Source organism: Halichoerus grypus, chromosome 9 (assembly GCF_964656455.1).
Source record: "Halichoerus grypus chromosome 9, mHalGry1.hap1.1, whole genome shotgun sequence".
Taxonomy (NCBI): Eukaryota; Metazoa; Chordata; class Mammalia; order Carnivora; family Phocidae; genus Halichoerus; species Halichoerus grypus.
Window position 1 is genome coordinate 39,898,633 of NC_135720.1, and position 18,419 is coordinate 39,917,051.

The 18,419-nt window shown below is 39.3% G+C and overlaps 1 protein-coding gene across 2 annotated transcripts; it reads right to left on the minus strand.

Moving 5' to 3' along the window:
• Nucleotides 1–565: 565 nt before the first annotated feature.
• SMPDL3A (sphingomyelin phosphodiesterase acid like 3A) lies at nt 566–17,567 on the minus strand. 2 transcript variants are annotated; one of them, XM_036088765.2, is made up of 8 exons: nt 17,309–17,567; nt 11,728–11,941; nt 10,449–10,593; nt 5,881–5,977; nt 4,952–5,121; nt 4,311–4,491; nt 2,834–2,958; nt 566–1,199 (listed from the first exon to the last, which is right to left on the minus strand). In XM_036088765.2, the coding sequence occupies exons 1-8, from the start codon at nt 17,418–17,420 to the stop codon at nt 882–884; spliced, it is 1,362 nt and encodes a 453-aa protein (XP_035944658.1). In that variant the 5' UTR covers nt 17,421–17,567; the 3' UTR covers nt 566–881. The 2 variants fall into 2 exon arrangements, with proteins under 2 accessions (XP_035944658.1, XP_077910913.1); XM_078054787.1 differs by lacking the exon at nt 11,728–11,941 and having other exon boundaries at nt 17,309–17,428.
• Nucleotides 17,568–18,419: the final 852 nt, after the last annotated feature.

The following is an 18,419-nucleotide window of genomic DNA, read 5'->3' on the forward strand; positions in this document are numbered from 1 at the left end:
TACAAGAAGCACAACTTGTGACATTCTCTTCCTTAAAAGTTAGCGGTACTAAAGAGGACTCCCCTTCATTCACAGAGTAAAGACAGCTAAGCAACTCATGTCCTGTGGTGTTTCCAGGCTCCATGATGGCCTCGATAAGACCTTGGTGTTTTCCCAACAGTAGACAGTGCATGGAAGCTATGCTAGCCTCAGTTTACACATGAGATTTAAACAGTTTGAACCTCAGTTTACACATAAATTTTTAAGAGTGAATTAAAAGAAAATTTTCCTATTAAAAATAATTCATTGTGAAAAAAATAAAACAAGACGAAATCAGAGAGGGAGACAAAATATAAGAGACTCTTAATCATCAGAAACAAACTGAGGGATGCTGGAGGGGAGGGGGTGGGGGGATGGGGTAAATGGGTGATGGACATTAAGGAGGGCATATGATGTAACGAGCACTGGGTGTTATGTAAGACTGATGAAACAGTGACCTCTACCTCTGAAACCAATAATACATTATACGTTAATTGCATTTAAATAAAAATAAATATATTAAAAAAATAAAAATAATTCATCATACTTGAGGAGAAATCATTTGCTTTATTGCATAAATGACAATTTCAAGAGTGTACAAGGGTTTGCATTAGATCTATAAACTGGAAGATAGGGTATTCGCGTCCAGACATCCTTCTAGAAATGGGCAGTTCAAATATATTCGATATAATAAGATTTAGAATGTTACAAATATCTACATTTGAGGATTATAAAAAAGAAAGCAAAGATAGGAATTCTGCTTGCCCACTCAGTAACTCACAAAGATTTATGTAACAATTTCCACAAACTGATCTCAGAAACAGAACAGTGTTACATTTTCTATGAACACAAACCATGAAATACTAGGGATGGTACTTTATATAATGTTGTTTGAGGCAATCTACATAGGAACTATGATCAAGACTCAAAAATGCACAAATTTGATAGGTCTTACACTTCCCATCGCAAATTACACTGCTGTCGTAACTCACAAAGAAGTAATTGTAGTATTTTGTAAACTGCTCACTGCCTAGGACTGCAAATTGTTTAGCTAATCCATACAAACTTTTTGGCTGCAAATCTTCAATGCTGTAGGTCTGAGTCAGCACATACTCCAGCTTCCAATTGGATTCTCCCTTTAGATTTGCATCTGTCAGGTTCAAATAATACTGCAACATATCCTATGTCAAAAACAAAGCTTGGTTCATTCTTTGGCATATAAAGTACTGCACAACAAGAAGAGTCCTTATTAGGATTTGTGTGACATTCTTCATTTAAAGTTGTAGTCATTTAAAAACAGTGAGAAAAAAAAAAGTCCCAGTAGAAAAATCTATATTACTTCTTTCTATGGGAAATAATGAAGGAACATAACAGAAAATAATCTCAACTATACAGAGAGATGTACAAAATAAAAAGCTTTTGATTCACACGCCTCAAAAGTAACCACTGCTAATAAAATCACTGCATGTAAATCAGTGGTGTGCTGAGGCCGCTGCATCAGCTCGCAGAGCCGACCGTCCAATTTTCAGCCGTCTTGCAAGTTAATTGACATCACTTGCGCAGCTTAAAATTGGCCGTGATGGGAGTATCTATATCATGGAAATCGGCACTGTAAATTAAAGTGGGTTTTTTCTCCCCAATGAACAACTTGTTAAACCAGTGTATGTGTGTTGTTCTAGACTTTATGTACAAAACAAATATAAATATTTAGAATATATATACCTATTTACTATCTTTTTGGCTTTTTCAAAAAATGAAGTTATACAATGCACTGTTTTGCACTTTTAAAAATAATTCAGTGCTATATCATGGCATCTTTCCATGTCAGTATGTGTGTGTATACATACACACACATGTATATGTACATGCATACACATATATAATATATATAACATATATGTATATATACGTGTATATGTATCTGATGTTCAGATCCCAAAATAGGAAACTAATAGTTGTAAAAATAATTCAGTCAACTGTTTTATTTAATCTAATGTTTACAAATTAAATCAGACTTTCCCTGCCCTTCTTCCTTCATAAAAACATGTTCTACAGAATAAGAGAGCTACCTTCTATTAAACTTATCCAGAAAAAAAATGCATTTACATCAATAGAGCTTTAATTGAAAATTTCTTTTCAAATTATATTAATTAAAAGGGGCAGTACTCATAAGCAAAACACCCAGCCTTTCGAGGCTAAATTGATCTAAAACATAGTCGGGTGTAAGCTCCAGAGAACATGTGTCTCAAAAATAAATGTCCAGCTCAATTTATTTTCTTTCCAAAAAAAAATTTGCCAACATGTATTGAGTGCTTACTATAAGCCAAGCATTTTTCTAAGTGTTTTACACATATCTGTTCACGTAATCTTGACAGCAACTCTGTGAGGTCAGTAATGCTTAGTTTAATCCTCATTTCACAGATGAATAGACTGGGGCAAGAAGTTAGGTAAAACAACTCTTGAAAGAGTACGGCTTCAGAGTCTACAATGATCTGCACAACTATGTTTTAGGGAAGAGTAATTAGTAATAAATAGGGCTTAGTGAAAAGTTTCAGTATGTATACAAGTCCACAAATCAGGCCCTGACCAATGTGCTAAACAAACGTGAAGTCCTTAGAAGGACAGAAACAACCTCCCCAAAGCTGACCTCCTATACCCATACTTAGCAAATGCTGATACGCCAAATATAAAAAAGAAGAAAGACATCATGAGATTTCAACATAGAAACAACTTACCTAGTTAAGCTGAAAACATTCAACTAAACTAATGAAAACTGTGCAAAGACATGCATAATTCTAAAATTGTGCCAACTTACCAATAATTTATAATCATGAGGATCATACTGAAATAGCCTGACGCCGGGATTGTTGGTCTGTTTTTGCAAAACACTCTTCACTGGGGTAACAGCAGGAGCCACAAACAAAGAATTTATTGGACTTCCTGGATAAAACATATGTACATAAACATATTTTTTTAATTGAGTTTAACTTTATTAAAAATGTGAACAAATTCAAATTAAGAGAATAACAGACATCACAGCCAAGTGACATATGATCCTTGATGAATCCTGACTTGAAACAACTATAAAGAGACACTTTTGAGAAAATAGAGGAATTTTATTATGATTTGCTATTAGATGATACCAAAGAATTTTTGTTGATCTTGTTAGGTAAGTCAATCATATTAAGATTATGTAAGCTAGTCATATATTTAGCAATGCATACAGAAGCACGTAGGCCTAAAATAGATCTAATGTTTGAGACTCACTTTCAAATACTTGAGGAAAAGAAAAAAGAATAAAAAAATGAACAGATAAAGCAAATGTGGCAAAATCTTGATAGGTGTCAAATATCAGTGATGGTACATGGGGGGTTGTTTTATTATTCTCTGCTTTGGGGCATATTTGAAAATTTTCATAATAACAAAATCCAAGTTATTACAAGTACACACACACACAAATACAAAACTAGTTTGTTCTATGCATCTACCTAGAACATGCCAATAATGACACATAAGAATCTGATTAGTGTCACCATGTTTTTATACATAGCTACTATAGGACTAAATTTCTGAGTAAAAAAAGCTATCACATGCTGAAAAATGGTCATTTTTTTACCAAGCGTATTCATTGTAGATGAAAGAGGTAATGCATTTTGAAAACATTCCCCAATTGCTGAAAAAAATACATAGTTTTTTTTCCCTAGCTGACTACTCTAAAATCAGAACTCTTATTTTGTTAACTCCCAATTTCCTGTCCTTGTGAGGTCATCCTTAAAAATAGGTAATCATTGTTTGTTTGATGCTCGAGCTTCTTCTATTTTTTTTTCTTCTAATTCTGAGTAAATGACAATGTTGATTTGCACTTAAAATTAAGTGCTTGATATATTTTAAACCAATGGTAAATTGTGCTTTGCTAATCAAATTCTGAGAAGTAAAACAAATCATATCACAAGAAATTTGAGTCTAGGAGGTAAATAACGAACAGCAGTATTTCTCTAAACGTGAGGATCTGAAAGAAAAGTTGAGTGAGCTGAGGGTTTCAGAGGGTTTTTTTGTTGACAGCTATCAAATGATGGTGGCCCCGTGGAACAAATAGGGAGAAACCCAACTGCAGGCCTAAATATGAATTAGACACTTGACTTACAAGTATAGAAGATAATTCAGAAAAACCTGGGGCTGGCAGGTTGATTTAGTGAAACTTTTAATTTGCTGGCTCAATAAAAATTACCGGATATCCACTGCTCTGCTCTAGCATCTTGGATTGGGGAGATGCAAACAGAATATCATATTACCTTTTTTATCAGAAAGAACCATCATGCTATCTCTGTGAGTGTGTCCATAAAATTGTCCTGCAATGACACTGCTGTATTTTCTGAAAATATCTATCAATTTCTCATTATGGACTTCCCTCATTGCTGTGGTGCTGCCGGAATAGGGCAGATACCCCACCGGAATATGTGCTATGATGTACACCTGGAAAAAGAAACACAAGGAAGACTGATGAGAATCTTTTTGCACACTTACCACAACCAAATGACATTTAGATACCCGAGATTGAAAGTATATTAATTAAAATTTAGAAAGCTAATATCCCATCTCTCCTATGCCCCCAAAAAGATGAAATTCTAAAACTATTAATATCACTACATTTGCATTTGACTCATTTAAACTACACTGTTGATGATATTTGGTAACTGTGACCTTGGTCACAATTTTTTTTTTAATAAAAAAACAGATATCAATCAGTCCTCAAAGCATTAAAAGCAAAGAAAATCAAACAAACACAACAGAGTTAATTAAACCATAAGGTGTTTTGTGTGAAAACATCTTCAAATTTTAATACTTTTATTAATACCTGACCCCACTCGAGTTAATAAATGCACACATTTAGCCCCTGTTTATCCCCTGATAGATTTTGGTCTCTGGGATCTACCTTCTCCTTATTTTGCTGAGAGGTGTTCAGTGTATTCTCCAGCCATTCAAACTGATTTGCTGGGTCAGTCTCATTCAGAGTCACGATATTTGGGCCGTAGTACAAGTTTGTGTTTAGACTGATGATCCTAAGGTTCAGATTAGGTGATACTTTCTGTGAATAAAAGCCCCCTATAAAAAGAAATTTAAGACACACTCTAGAAAAACACACGTAGAAATTCACAGTGACTATGAAAGCAAATTCTTAATTATGGCTCACAAGCCAGTCAGGAAGGTTGTACTTATTTCTCATTATTTAGTTTGTATGTACACAGGCTGTTGTTAAATAAGAATCAGGTTTAACACTGAAAACCTACTGTGTGCCAGGTCCAGCGGCAGCCTTCCCACACACCGAGCTAATCATAACAGTTATATCCAATATTCAGATGAAACATGAATTGTTTGGGCACTAGGCCATGAGGTATCGAATTTTAGAAAAGAAATATTAGCGCATCAACTTCTACCTCTGCATGTTTGGGTAGTTAAGATGAGAGATAGCATGAAATATAAAATGCAAAGAATGGGAACACAGCTGGACCTTGCCAGAGACTGCCTTGGAAGAGACGTCAGGTAAACCAGAGCTGCTACAGTCTCCGGGGGGATGAGGCTTAAAGGCAGAACCCCACTCACACCCGCGAGCCGGTGATGACAACACCCAAGGAGCTGCTGCAGTGGTACTTTTAGAGCTAGTCCCTGACCTTGGACCTGCTCGCTTTGCCCTGGGTCCGCTCGCCACCCCTACCTCTCCTCAGCTTTCAAATATGACTTATGGCCTCCAGAAAAACTGGACACATCCAGAATGAATACACCCAAGCAAACATTAAAGATCTTAGTTTAAACAACATGAATAAAAATAGAGACAAATTAAGGATGAATAAATCTTTCACTTACCTTTCCGTAAAGTACGAATAGCTTCTTCATCTAACCAGGGTTTCCAGAGATCTGCTACTGCATTGTATACCTTGCTGGTGACTACAGGCAGTTGATCCTGGCCACAAACAATATAACCCACCATTGAAACTTTAAAGACACGTGGATTAACTAATTTAAACATTACTTGAGCACATACTACTATGTTAGACATCTGGAGATGCAAGGATGAATACTAGATAGACGTAACCTTCAAGGAATTTATAACTCAAGGAGACAAAAAAAATATATAATCAATCACCTATAAAACAATGTGCAAGGTGATACCACAAAGGTTCTAGGAGGATAGAGGCGTGAATAATTGAGTCTGGCCCACAGCATCAGGGGGGAAAGTAAGAGAACATACAAACCAGGCCTTGAATAATGATTTCATCAAGTTGACAAGAAAGGGCATCAAAGCAAAGACAATGACCCAGACTCCAACATGCACAGTGTAATTTACAGAGAAAAGCACTTTTGCTGGTTGGCCAGGATATAGGATAGATGTGGGAGTGAGCTCATTAAACAGACACAGAGGCAGGTTTGAGCCTGAACATGCATGCTGGTATAGCACGCTGAGGGAATGAAGAAAACTTCATGGTTTTAGAACTAAACAATGTCCTCTGAAATGCTCACCCCAGTATAAAACTTCTGAACTTCTTGAATGAAAATTTACAACCACATGATTTTGATTTGAAGATGTCTCTTTACATCAACAGGTTTTGATTTTTTTTTTTAAACATTTTATTTATTTATTTGACAGACAGAGAGAGACAGCGAGAGAGGGAACACAAGCAGGGGGAGTGGGAGAGGGAGAAGCAGGCTCACCGCTGAGCAGGGAGCTCGATGCGGGGCTCGATCCCAGGACCCTGGGATCATGACCTGAGCCAAAGGCAGATGCTTAACGACTGAGCCACCCAGGCGCCCCACAGGTTTTGATTTTTTTAAACAATATGTGTATAAAACATTTTTATTATCATAAAGTATTTTTTATCATCCTATTTTATCATATTATAATAGTCTTTATGGTGACATAAGCTTCAAGGAAGGAAAAATACCCCAAATTTTAAGAAAATACATACTGAATAAAAATGCACAAATCATGTGTGAAATTTGGTAATTATTCCTATTTTTTGTTTTAAAAAATTGTATTAATAAACTGAAGCCATTTTCTTCACTCTCCTTATATTCTTCTGTATATTGGTAATATGGACCTATCTCTTAAAGGAGTTTTCCTGTCAGCATTAGTTAAAATGCTTAGTTATTTTTCAAGATGACACCCAAATCACATTCATTCCTAATACATATCTCTAATACAGGATGAAAATATAAGTACATTCAGGGAATGTAATAACCAAACGACTTGTTCTAACTAGAACTAACTATCCTAAGTATATTTTCAATTTATGTAAGATATCAGAATCATCTGTCTGAAAATCATACAATGACTTATAAATCAATCCAGATTCTGATTAAAAATTGGTTGTCATCAACATCAAAAACTTAAAAGTGTTATCCATCCCAACATACTGGTATGGTCATGTATAATCTTAAAATTACATAAAATTACTCTAGACTCTTCTCTCAACTTTAGATATGAGAAATATGAGCACCAGAGAAGTTAGGTGATTCATCCAGAGACAGCTGATCAGTTCCAGAGCTCAGTCTAAATCCCAGGTCTTTCGACCATCACTCCTATGTCCAAGTATCTGGTGTACCACGCCATCATCTCAATCCTCTTTGGCTGTGACATGAGCACTGCCGAGAAATGAGGTACAATGAGAAGTGACTCACTCACAAGTTTGTTAGCACCAGTCTGGCCAGTGTAGGAGTAAATGAGGACCCTGGCCCAGACTGCTTCCTTGGGTGGCGACTGGAAGGAATCCCCGGGCAGCCCACGCTAATATCTACTTCTGATGTAATGGGTGGGGATGTGCCTCTGTATATGTGTGCTTATGTAACTAGGTTTATGTGCATGTTTATGAGATTATAATGGAGAAAAAGTAGTTAACAAATTATTTGCTCAATTTGTTACTAACATATCTGTTACTAACATTCACCAGAATTCGACCTCGGCTATCCGTCTGTCGGAGAGTTTGTTGTGGGGCTTTCATGTTACATTTGACATTTCCGAAACTGGGGTGGAAGGGTGGAAATAGAATAATAGAAAGAAGATTTTCAGATATAAAGTCATAAGCTAGAAAGAGAAAAAAATTAACTCTTTAAGGTATACAGGCTGCTCAATATACCCTAGCTATACATATAATAGGATGTATTTTAGAATTTAGATATCATCTATATCTTTGAATTATTATAAGGTTTGACTTCACAAAAAGAAGACAGAAATAAAAGTAAATGAAACAAATCCCCAGAGGAGTTAGGAAAAATGTACCCCGTGTTACCGCTCACTGCTGCAACGACTGCCACTTTCCACTTACTGAGGGCCTACTATGTGCCAGGCAAGAAGCCGTGGCCTTTTCGTGTAGTATCACTAATTCTCACAAAAACTTCCCAGGACAGCTATTTATTCCTCCTATTTATAAATGAGTGACTTATGGGTCAAGGACAGTAAGTGAATTATCCAAGTTGGTCAAGCTGTTAGTAGTAGAGCAGGATGGGGTTTTACATTCTAGTGAATACAACCCTAAACCCCATGTGTTCTCCACGACACCATTCTGCATGTCACCTAAAGCACATAAAAACAATGTGCGCAGGGCGCCCGGGTGGCTCCGTCAGTTAGGCGGCTGACTCTTGTTTTTGGCTCAGGTCATGATCTCAGGGTCCTGTGATTGAGCCCCTCGTTGGGCTCCATGCTCAGTGGGGAGTCTGCTTCAAGATTCTCTCTCTCCCTCTGTCCCTTCCCCCTCTCACTCTCTCTCTCTCTCAAATAAATAAATAAATCTTTAAAAAACAAAACAAAACACCAACGTGGCTAACCTCTGGCTTCTAGAGATTGTTCGTCCCCAAGCCTTTGCCCTGTGTGGTCTACCATCTTAGCAGTAACAAAGTTGACCACCGGCTTACAGGATGACTTGGAGAAGACTAACATATTGTTCATTTCAAGCCTGGAGGCCAGTGCCAAGAAATTACTTGAAACTTAAGCTCATCCTAGAGTACAACTTTTCAAAATCACTCTACTTAAGTGATCAAACCCCTCATGAAGCATTCTTTTGACATGAGATGGAAAAGACCTTCTAAGCAAGGAGATAAATCTAGACAAAGAGAGGTAGGAAAGTAAATGCCATGTTCAGGAATACTGAGCATGTGAATCTGGCAATAACAAGGGATAAATGAGCAGATGTTAGTCTAATTGAACACCAAAGATCCAGGATGTGGGCTCTACCACTAAGCAATTGTGAGCACGTGAACAAACAACGTGACGTTTCTGGGCCTCAGTTTTCCCATCTATAAAATGAAGACCAAGGATCAGCAAATTTTTCCTATAAAGGGCCAAATAATAAGTATTTTAAGCTTATGGGCCATACAGTCTCTGTGGCCACAATTCTACTCAGCTGTTCTAGCGCAAAATCAGAAATCAGCCACAAGCAATACAGAAAGAAGAGCCACGGCTGTGTTCTGATAAAACTTTATTAACAAAAACAAGTGGCAGGCCCAATTTGGACCACAGATCACAGTTTGTCAAGCCCTGAACTAAAAAATGATCTCTGAGATCTCTTGAATCTGTACAAGTCTAAGATTCTACATTACTCTAACAGGACCCTATAGGCAAGGCCCAGCATCCAACTGTTATGTACAGGCTGCTTAACAGATGGCCACTTAATAGGTTGAGACCTGGGCTTATCAGCCACTAAATATTCTGAACACAATCTCTGTCTTGAATCACATCTTAATTAGATAAACTAGACTTGAACAGGAACCTCCCTCTTTGGTTCTTACGATAGTTTGCTATGTTTTGGGTTGTTTTTTTTTTTATATTTTTTATTTATATATTTGAGAGAAACAGAGATAGCGAGACAGAGCATGAGCAGGGAGGAGAGGGAGAAGCAGGCTCCCCGCTGAGCAGGGAGCCTGATGCGGGGCTCGATCCGGGGACCTGAGCCGAAGGCAGACACTTAACCAACTGAACCACACAGCCGTCCCTATGTTTTTGTTTTTAATCATAATCTAGCATAGGTCAGACTGTGGAGAACTTTGTATGTCTGATAGAAATTCTGCAAGATGTGAACATTTGTCAATATTAAACTTCTTTGCTAACCTTATCATGGAAATGTGAATGAACAACAAAATTATTCAAAAGAATGTAGAAATTGAGGAAGAATATGAAGGGAAACAAGAACCAATAATCCACAAACTAGGCAATTTGCTTCCATAACTCACTATGAACATAACTTTTTTTATGGATTATTAAGAGTCACTTTAAAGTCTCCAAAGCACTTGTCTTACCTTCTTCAATAGTTATTAAGAGCACACTCCCCTACCGCCACGAGCCCCGCTCCCACTCCCTACCATCAGCTAGTTATTGTCATAGTTTTGACAGTCCTGATGGGAAAAATCCTTTAAACACTTTTGGAAGTTGAAATCAAATTCACCTGTGGCCAATAGTCATGATTACCCAGCGCAGGGAAAACCTGGAGATTTGGAAAGACACTCCGGATGGTGGTTGTCATATTAGCAATTACATCTATGACTTTGTCTGTTGAGAGTTCATGCACTGGAACATGAGGTGGGCTATCCCTGAAAAGGAGACAGAATCACAGAGAACAAAATCAATTTCTAAACTTCTTTTTTTTTAAGATTTATTTGTTTATTTTAGAGAGAGAGTGCAGGCAGGGGGAGGGGCAGAAGGAGAGGGTGCAAGCAGGGGGAGGGGTTGAGGGAGGGGGAGAAAGAATCCTCAAGCAGACTCCCTGCCAAGTGTGGAGGCTGGAGTGGAGTTCGATCCCAGGACCCTGAGATCATGACCTGAGCTGAAATCAACCGAGTCACCCAGGCGCCCCGAGAACAAAATCAATTTCTATAATAAGTCACTAGATTTATGCATGATGTCTTGTTACCCTGAGGGTAAATTGCACACTTCCACAACAAAACAACAGATGATTTTTAAGAGTTGATAAACTACTCTTCATTTACCTTTCTCCCATAGAAAGTCCTATTTTAAAAAATTGGCGTAATACAAATACAAGCCTATTACACCGCTTGACTGAAGATTTATGAGAAGCAAATATTTTAGCAACTAAAAGCACAGATTCCAGAGCTAAAATGCCCAGCTTTGCCATTTACTAGCTATGTGCCCTTGAGCAAGTTACTTAGATGCTCAGCCTTCATCTCTTCATCTGTAAAATGGGAATAATAATAATATCAATTGCAAAGATTAAATGAGTTATAATGTATAAATTAGTTAAATAGCACCATGGTCATTAGAGCTGGCACAGGAAATCTAGACCTCGTCACTCTGTCATGGCAGACAGAATTAATTAATTATACCACCAGGAGACGATATGTACAAAATTGCTATCACAGGTTAACTCCCATTGTAGCCTTTTATTTTTCATTATCTAATCAAGACCTATTATCACATTAATAAACACCTCAAAACACTGAGGTAAGTGTTCTGTTTGTGGAGTCATCTCTTAGCTAACATCGACATTTTTCTAGAGCCTGTATTCTAAAAAAAATTAAAATTCTGAGACTTCTAAAGTCTTCCTTATCTCTAATAATCTAATGATTAATTTGACATAGTATTTTTAAAACCCAAATAATTCTTAACCTAAAACCTAATTAATCTTCATAGGAATTCAGCATTCTAATGAAGCTTAGGACACCATAGATAAATATTGAGTAACTAATGGTATTTATATAGTCACTTACCCTGTCCATATCATGAAAGATGCTTCTTGTCCTGAACTTTTAATAAAATCAAATGCTGACAAAATAAGGTGATATGGAGAATCACACAGAACATCTCCAAAAGGGCCAGGATTGGAGGCATTGGCGCCTTTAGATGAAGCACACACTTTTGTGTGGTCATCTGTGATGTGGTAAGTAGGGTCTAAGTGCAAGTCAGTCACATGCCAAAACTGTCCTGTTGATTAGAAAAGAAATGGTGTTAAATCTACTTCCCTTTAGCAATTCCCATAAAAATATTTACAGTAAAACTAGAGATAGTCCTCCCTGTGATGGAGGAAAGCCTTAATGATTGAAATGTTCATTTGCCCTGAAGGTAAATACAATACTTCTCTGTCAGAAGATGAGGATTCCAAAGATAGTAAGAAGAATTTACTAAAATTTACTACTTACATGTGTCAGAACTCATGAGCTCAGGGACGGCATGACTACCTAACAAAGATTACATAACAAACATAAGTTGCATAATGAAATATAGGGAGATATCCTTCTGGGAGGTCACTAATAATATATATTGTGTCTTAATATGTTTCCTTCCTTGTAGAATTTAAGGTTTTAGAGTTTATTTATGTTCTTCTTGTGGAAAAATTGACACAGAAACATGATGTGGTCTGTTAGGGTTTCACAGTGAATAGATTGCAGAACCAGGAACTAAATCTCACTCCTGCTTTCTTGAAAATCCTTGCCTCTCAACATTAATGGAAAAATAATATAAATTTTTAATACTAGCTTTAAGCCAAAAGTAGGGATTGCCAGAAGCTCTTAAAAGGTACTAAGTACAGGAAAATCTCCTAGTGTACACTTGTATCAAATGTTACTAATATTAAGGAAAGCATTTGTTAAAGAGGATGAAACCTCAGGGAGAAACCAAGAACCCATTTGAGAACATGGGAAAAATTCTTTAATTGAAGGAAATACAAGTACAAATAATCATAGTAGTACCTCTCTTTATTAAGCATTTGTGCCGGGCATTATAATAAGGAAACTAAATATACTATGTCATTTCATTCTCAAAACTTGAAGTAGGAATCACTGTTCTCATTTTAGAGTTGAAAAATGAATGCTGGGTCAATTAGGAAATTTGCTCAGGTATACACAACTAATAAATGGCAGAGTCAAAATCTGAACCCCATTTTGAAAGGTCCTCCAGTTTGTTTATACCTAATTTACATATATCATCTATGATTTTGCTGCCTTCTTATTTGCAATTAATAAATTATTTTAATATTGAGGCTTTTTCACACTTTGAATTTTGAGTTCACTCTGAAGATGTCTAATTTATATCAGAAACACATCGGAAGTGACACAGCAGCTGGTCCTACACCAGAAACGTGGAGCAAACAAGTAGAAGGCGAACTTGTATCTGTCTGTACAAAGATGACGAAGGCTGAGTATGGATGTGAGCAAACACCTGAAAAGAACCCAAAGCTGGGATAATAAAGCAAAAAACTGAAAACTGTTAACTTGTTAAGGTGAAAAAAGTATGTTATATCTGGGTTATTTTTTCTCCACAACATTGTTACAATTTTATAACTTATTTGAGTTGACAGCTAAGAAGTGGTAGACAAAAGATCCAGGAGAAAGTAGACATAAAGCAGGCTTTAGGGGTGTCTGGGTGGCTCAGTTGGTTAAGCAACTGCCTTCGGCTCAGGTCATGATCCTGGAGTCCCGGGATCGAGTCCCGCATCGGGCTCCCTGCTCCGCAGGGAGTCTGCTTCTCCCTCTGACCCTCCCCCCTCTCATGTGCTCTCTCTCTCTCTCTCACTCTCTCAAATAAATGAATAAATAAAATCTTAAAAAAAAAAAAAAGCAGGCTTTATGATCAGTTACTTGGTATTCCGTCCCCATTTGAAAACATTTGTCAAGAGAGATTTATTTTATTCTTTAACGTAGAAAAATACTCTAGCTTTTATTTTTAGCTTAGACATACTTTAGCCAGAACACAAAGTAAGGTTGGCAAGCAGCTCAGAATCATCCTGGAGGCTGTCCTTCTTGGCGTATAAATATATAGTACATCTTATTTTTATGCAAACATGTTTTTTTAATTACTTGTAGAATGTTAAGGTACAATAAACTGCAAACAGAACAACATAGTGTTGTGATTAAGAGTGGGGACTCCAGAATGAAACTACCATGACTTTCAATCCTGAGTGATGCTTGTTTGAGCTTGGTTGAGCTACCAACTCTTGGTTTCGGCTCAGGTCGTGATCTCAGGGTCATGGATCCAGCCCCGCATGGGGCTCCACGCTCAGCACAAAGTCTACCTAAGACTCTCTCCCTCTCCCTCTGCCCCTCCCCACCCCCCTCTTTCTCTCTCTCTCTCAAATAAATAATCTTTAAAAATCAATCAATCAATCAATCAATCCAAGTTCCACTTACTAATCTAATGGTGTGATCTTGGCTTGTTTTATATGCAGAATGGGAATATCACTGCCTCCTATATGAGAGTTAAGTGATTTAGTAGAATAAAGCTCTTAGGAGATACCTGGCATCTAGTAAACTCAATGTTAGTTATACTATTATTATTTTGACCCCAAGCTTGAATTTGAGATTGAACCTCCTCATCTCCAAGTAAGAGTTAGAATTTATCAAGTACTTACTCTAAGTTTCGTACTGTTTTTTTATGCTTTACATGCATTAACTCATCATTATTTTCAATTTACAGGTAAGGAACTGCAGCACACAGAGATTAATTCAAATCACATGTGTCATATACAACAGAGTCGAGCTAGGGATTCAGGAAATCTAACACCAGGTTCCATGCTGCTCTTAACCACTGAACTGCTTGCCTCTCTGTGTGTGCTCATCTTCAAATGTCCTTCCGTCCCAGTTGCCTCATGTAAAATAGATGACAACACTTGCATGAGATACCGTGATGATTAAGGAACATGAGAAAATAAATATACTAAAATTTTATAAACCCAAACTGGAAACACATTAAGAACACATCTCTAGTACCTAGATTTATGTATCCTCAGCATCTAGAAGATGTCTGACCTATAGTGGGCCCTCAATAAACATTCTTTAATTAGGCACAGACAGATTTCAGGATTTCCTCCAGATCACACGGTGACTCAGTAATGAAAGCTGAACCAGAACCAGTCTCTCCAAACTTCCAGTAGAGTGCTCTTTCCACTACATTGCATTGCCAGATCCAGATAAGTGAGGGGGTAATTACTGAGATGCACTGAAGGAAGTCTTTAAATAGAAGCCAAGAGGAGCTCAGCCAGGTTCTTAGCCTGGAATTTATGAATAATGAACCTCTGGAGGCCTCACCTCCCACCTCTAGTGAAATTATAAAGTACGGTGTGTGTGTGTGTGTGTGTGTGTGTGTGTGTCTAAGGCCACAAACCTGGCCTGTGGCAGAGCCCACACTCTGCTACAGATTCTCTGGTTTGCAGTCCCAAGTTCTTTTCACTACACGATGATTTCTCTCTTGTTCTGAAGATAATATTCAACAAGATTTCCACAAATGGATATGCATGTGCATGTGTGTTTTGTCAAATAGCTAGATATATGCTCAACACTATACCAAAAAAAAAACCCTTATAATTTATCTAAAAACATTAAAATTTATCCTAAAGAACATAGTAAACCATAATTCAGATGTCTAGACACATGATTGTTTCAAATAGGTATTTTTGTTTGTTTGCTTATGTCAGTTCCTACCAAATACTCCTGCAGGCCCTGACCTACTAATTCTTTTTTTTTTTTTTAAGATTTTATTTATTTATTTGAGAGAGAGCACGCACAAGCAGGGGGAGTGGCAGGCAGAGGAAGAGAGAGAAGGAAGCTCCCCACAGAGCAGGGAGCCTGATGCGGGACTTGATCCCAGGACCCTGGGAGCATGACCTGAGCCACAGGCAGATGCTGAACTGACTGAGCCACCCAGGCGCCCTTAATTCTAAAGAGCTGTAGACAAACACACCCACATAAGATCTCCCTGGGTTGTTGTCCTCTGACCCCTGGGACTTGACAGGACTGGGAATTTACATACACACACACACACCAAGGAAGCAGAAGCCAGTCAAGGTGGGTATTGTAAAGGAAGCAATTTGGGATGGGGTCAGGAGGAAAGAGAAGGTCACATCAAGTGGAAAACATATAAAATAATATATCCAGTGAAACTGCTGAGTCGACACATCAGCAGGTCTTTAAACCCCAGTTACTGCATCCCTACCCCCTCCCTAAGTGACTCAGCCTTGTAGCTTCCCTATCAAAATGGGGAAGCGTAAGTGAAGATTCCCTACACATCAGAAAGTTGTCATTTGAGGCATTCTGCAATCAAATCCTTAAAGCCAAACAGCAAATTCGCCATTGGGTGGTCCCATGCAAGCCGGGACATTTTATCTCAAAATCCTAAACAGTCCCATAATTAAAGAAAAACAACACTAGCTTTAATAAAAGCAGAAACCAGCATGCATAAGTATTTTGGGACAATTTCTTGTTATGACTGACAGTTGGGAAACCAGATTCACAGTTCTTGCTTTCAACTGCCTGACAGCTGAGTCATGAGAACTTGGCTCGCAGACAAAGAGGAGGGATTTTTTTCAGAGCATTTCCAAAGTCGTGTGAGAGAGCAAGGGCGTCAGAGAAGAGAGGAGGTTTCAGCACCAACCACTGTGCTGAGTTTCAGAGACCGCTTTGCCCAAAACACAGAACAGAGCTCCACCTATCAACATTTTCCGCCTCTAATTAACAAAGCAATTCTTTTCAAAGGGAGTCAGGGAGGCGGGGGTACCTTGATCTTTGAAACTGAAGGCTCAAAAGGCATTCAAAAATCTTAAAATTCGTTAAACAGGTTGTTGGGCCCCCATTCTCAGAGTTTCGTACTCCATAGGTCTGGGGTGGGTTGGAAACCTGCCTTTCTAACAAATTTAGGTGATGCTGATGCTGCTGGTCCCGTACCACATTTTGAGAACCACTACTGCAACAGCTACTGAATTAAAGTGTTAAGAATGAATAAAATTGGTCCCACCCACAGAGAACCCCGTGGCATCCAGGTCCCACGAGTTCTAACATAGACTAAGAGGTGGGTAGCATCGAGACTGTGATGGTCCTCTGCTGGAGGAGTGGGAAGAAAAGGCCACCACACCCCGGCGAGCAGGACAGAAGACACCCCGAGTCCCACTGAAATGTACACCCCTGTGAGGAAGAGAAAACTCCGCAGCTCCCCTACGCTCTGGGCAGATCGAGCCCTCTGGGAAGGCGGGACATCCAGCTTCTAGCTTCGGTTTTCCTTGGGACAAGCAGAGATCTCCTTCCTTCCTCCGGGGACAAACACCCGGAGGAATCTGGTCTCCGCAGCCCCCTGCAGCGCCCCCCATTGGCAAGGATACTTCCCCAGCCCGACCTCCCGCCGGTCGCTAGGCGCTCTCGTCCCGCAGTCGCCCTCCTCCTCCCAGCGCTCCGCGCGTCTGGGGCTCCACTCCCCCGAGCCCCGGTGGGGGCGCACTTCTGCCCCCAAGCACTTCTCCTGACTGCGCGGGCGCTTTAACCCGGCGCTCTCCGGCAGCTCCCGGCGGGGAAAGGGTCGCAGACTCACCCATGGCCGGAGCGGGACCCGGGCTGCCACCGGGCGCCAGGGGCAGCCCGAGCCCGGGACGGCCATGCCAGGCGACCAACAGGCAGCAGACGAGCGCACCCAGCAGCGCCATCGCGGGTCAAGGCCACGAGCCGGGGAGCCTGGGGCTGTCTAGCCCGGGAGTGGAGAGAAGGCAGAAGGCTGAGGGTGTAGACGCCCAGCGGTCACGTGCGAGGGCAGATTCCGCAAAGAGTGGGTTCGTTTGACCTTCTGCAACTGTCTGGCGATTATCTGCCCTCTTATGTCTTCGCGTCAGTGACTGGCCTAGGAAGGAATGTGCTTGGGCAAACCCCAAGCAGATCATCTTTCCTATACGCCACTGGCACCAAACGGATGGGGCTCCTCTGCGGAACACACGCAGAGAACCTTGAAGTATCATAATTTGGAGTAGGTCATCAGAAGTTTTGGATAGCACAGTGGATCTCAAAGGGCGGTCCCTAGACTAACAGCATCGCAACCACCTGGGAATTTTAGTTAGAAATGAAAATTCCCGGGTCCCATCCCAGGTCAATGACTTCGGAAACTCAGGAGGGAGGGTAGGAGTAGTCCAGTAATTTGTGTTTTTAATAGCCCTCCAGGTGATGCTAAAGTGATGGTGATGTTTGAGAACACTGTTCAAAGACATTAGGTTTTAGTTTTTTGGTTGTTTGGGGGTTTTTGTTTGCTCAACTGAGTTAGAACAATGTCTCAGAACTGTGCTTTAGGCGGTCCAGAGATACATGAAAAGCATAGAGCTAGTTGATTTTACTCTTCTAAGGAATTTTTGAAGATACTCAGTCTGACAATAGAACCAAGATCCCCAAACTGCTTTGGGTTCTGTGCTCCTTCTTTTACCATTTATGATATGAGGATGCTGGTCTCTTTAAGATAAAAAGCATATAGCTTAAATTTGTAGGGCATGGAATTCCTTTGGAGAAGAAAATATCCTGCAGAATGACTAACCTCATAAAAGAGGTTGTTAAATGTATTTGTTTCTCATCAGAGGAAACCTTATATTGTGTCCTGTGTAATTTAATGGGAAAGTGCCACATGAAAGGGGCTTTGAAATGGGAATCGAGGTGCCTCCATCTAG

Coding starts and splice junctions, on each gene's coding strand:
- SMPDL3A (XM_036088765.2), bottom strand. CDS start 17,420: ATGGCGCTGCTGGGTGCGCTCGTCTGCTGCCTGTTGGTCGCCTGGCAT. Junction 2,959..4,310: donor GGTTCTTTCTGATAAAAAAG/GTAATATGATAT, acceptor TGTTTTATCCAG/GAAGTCCAATAAATTCTTTG. Junction 1,200..2,833: donor CTCATGATTATAAATTATTG/GTAAGTTGGCAC, acceptor TTTTTGACATAG/GATATGTTGCAGTATTATTT.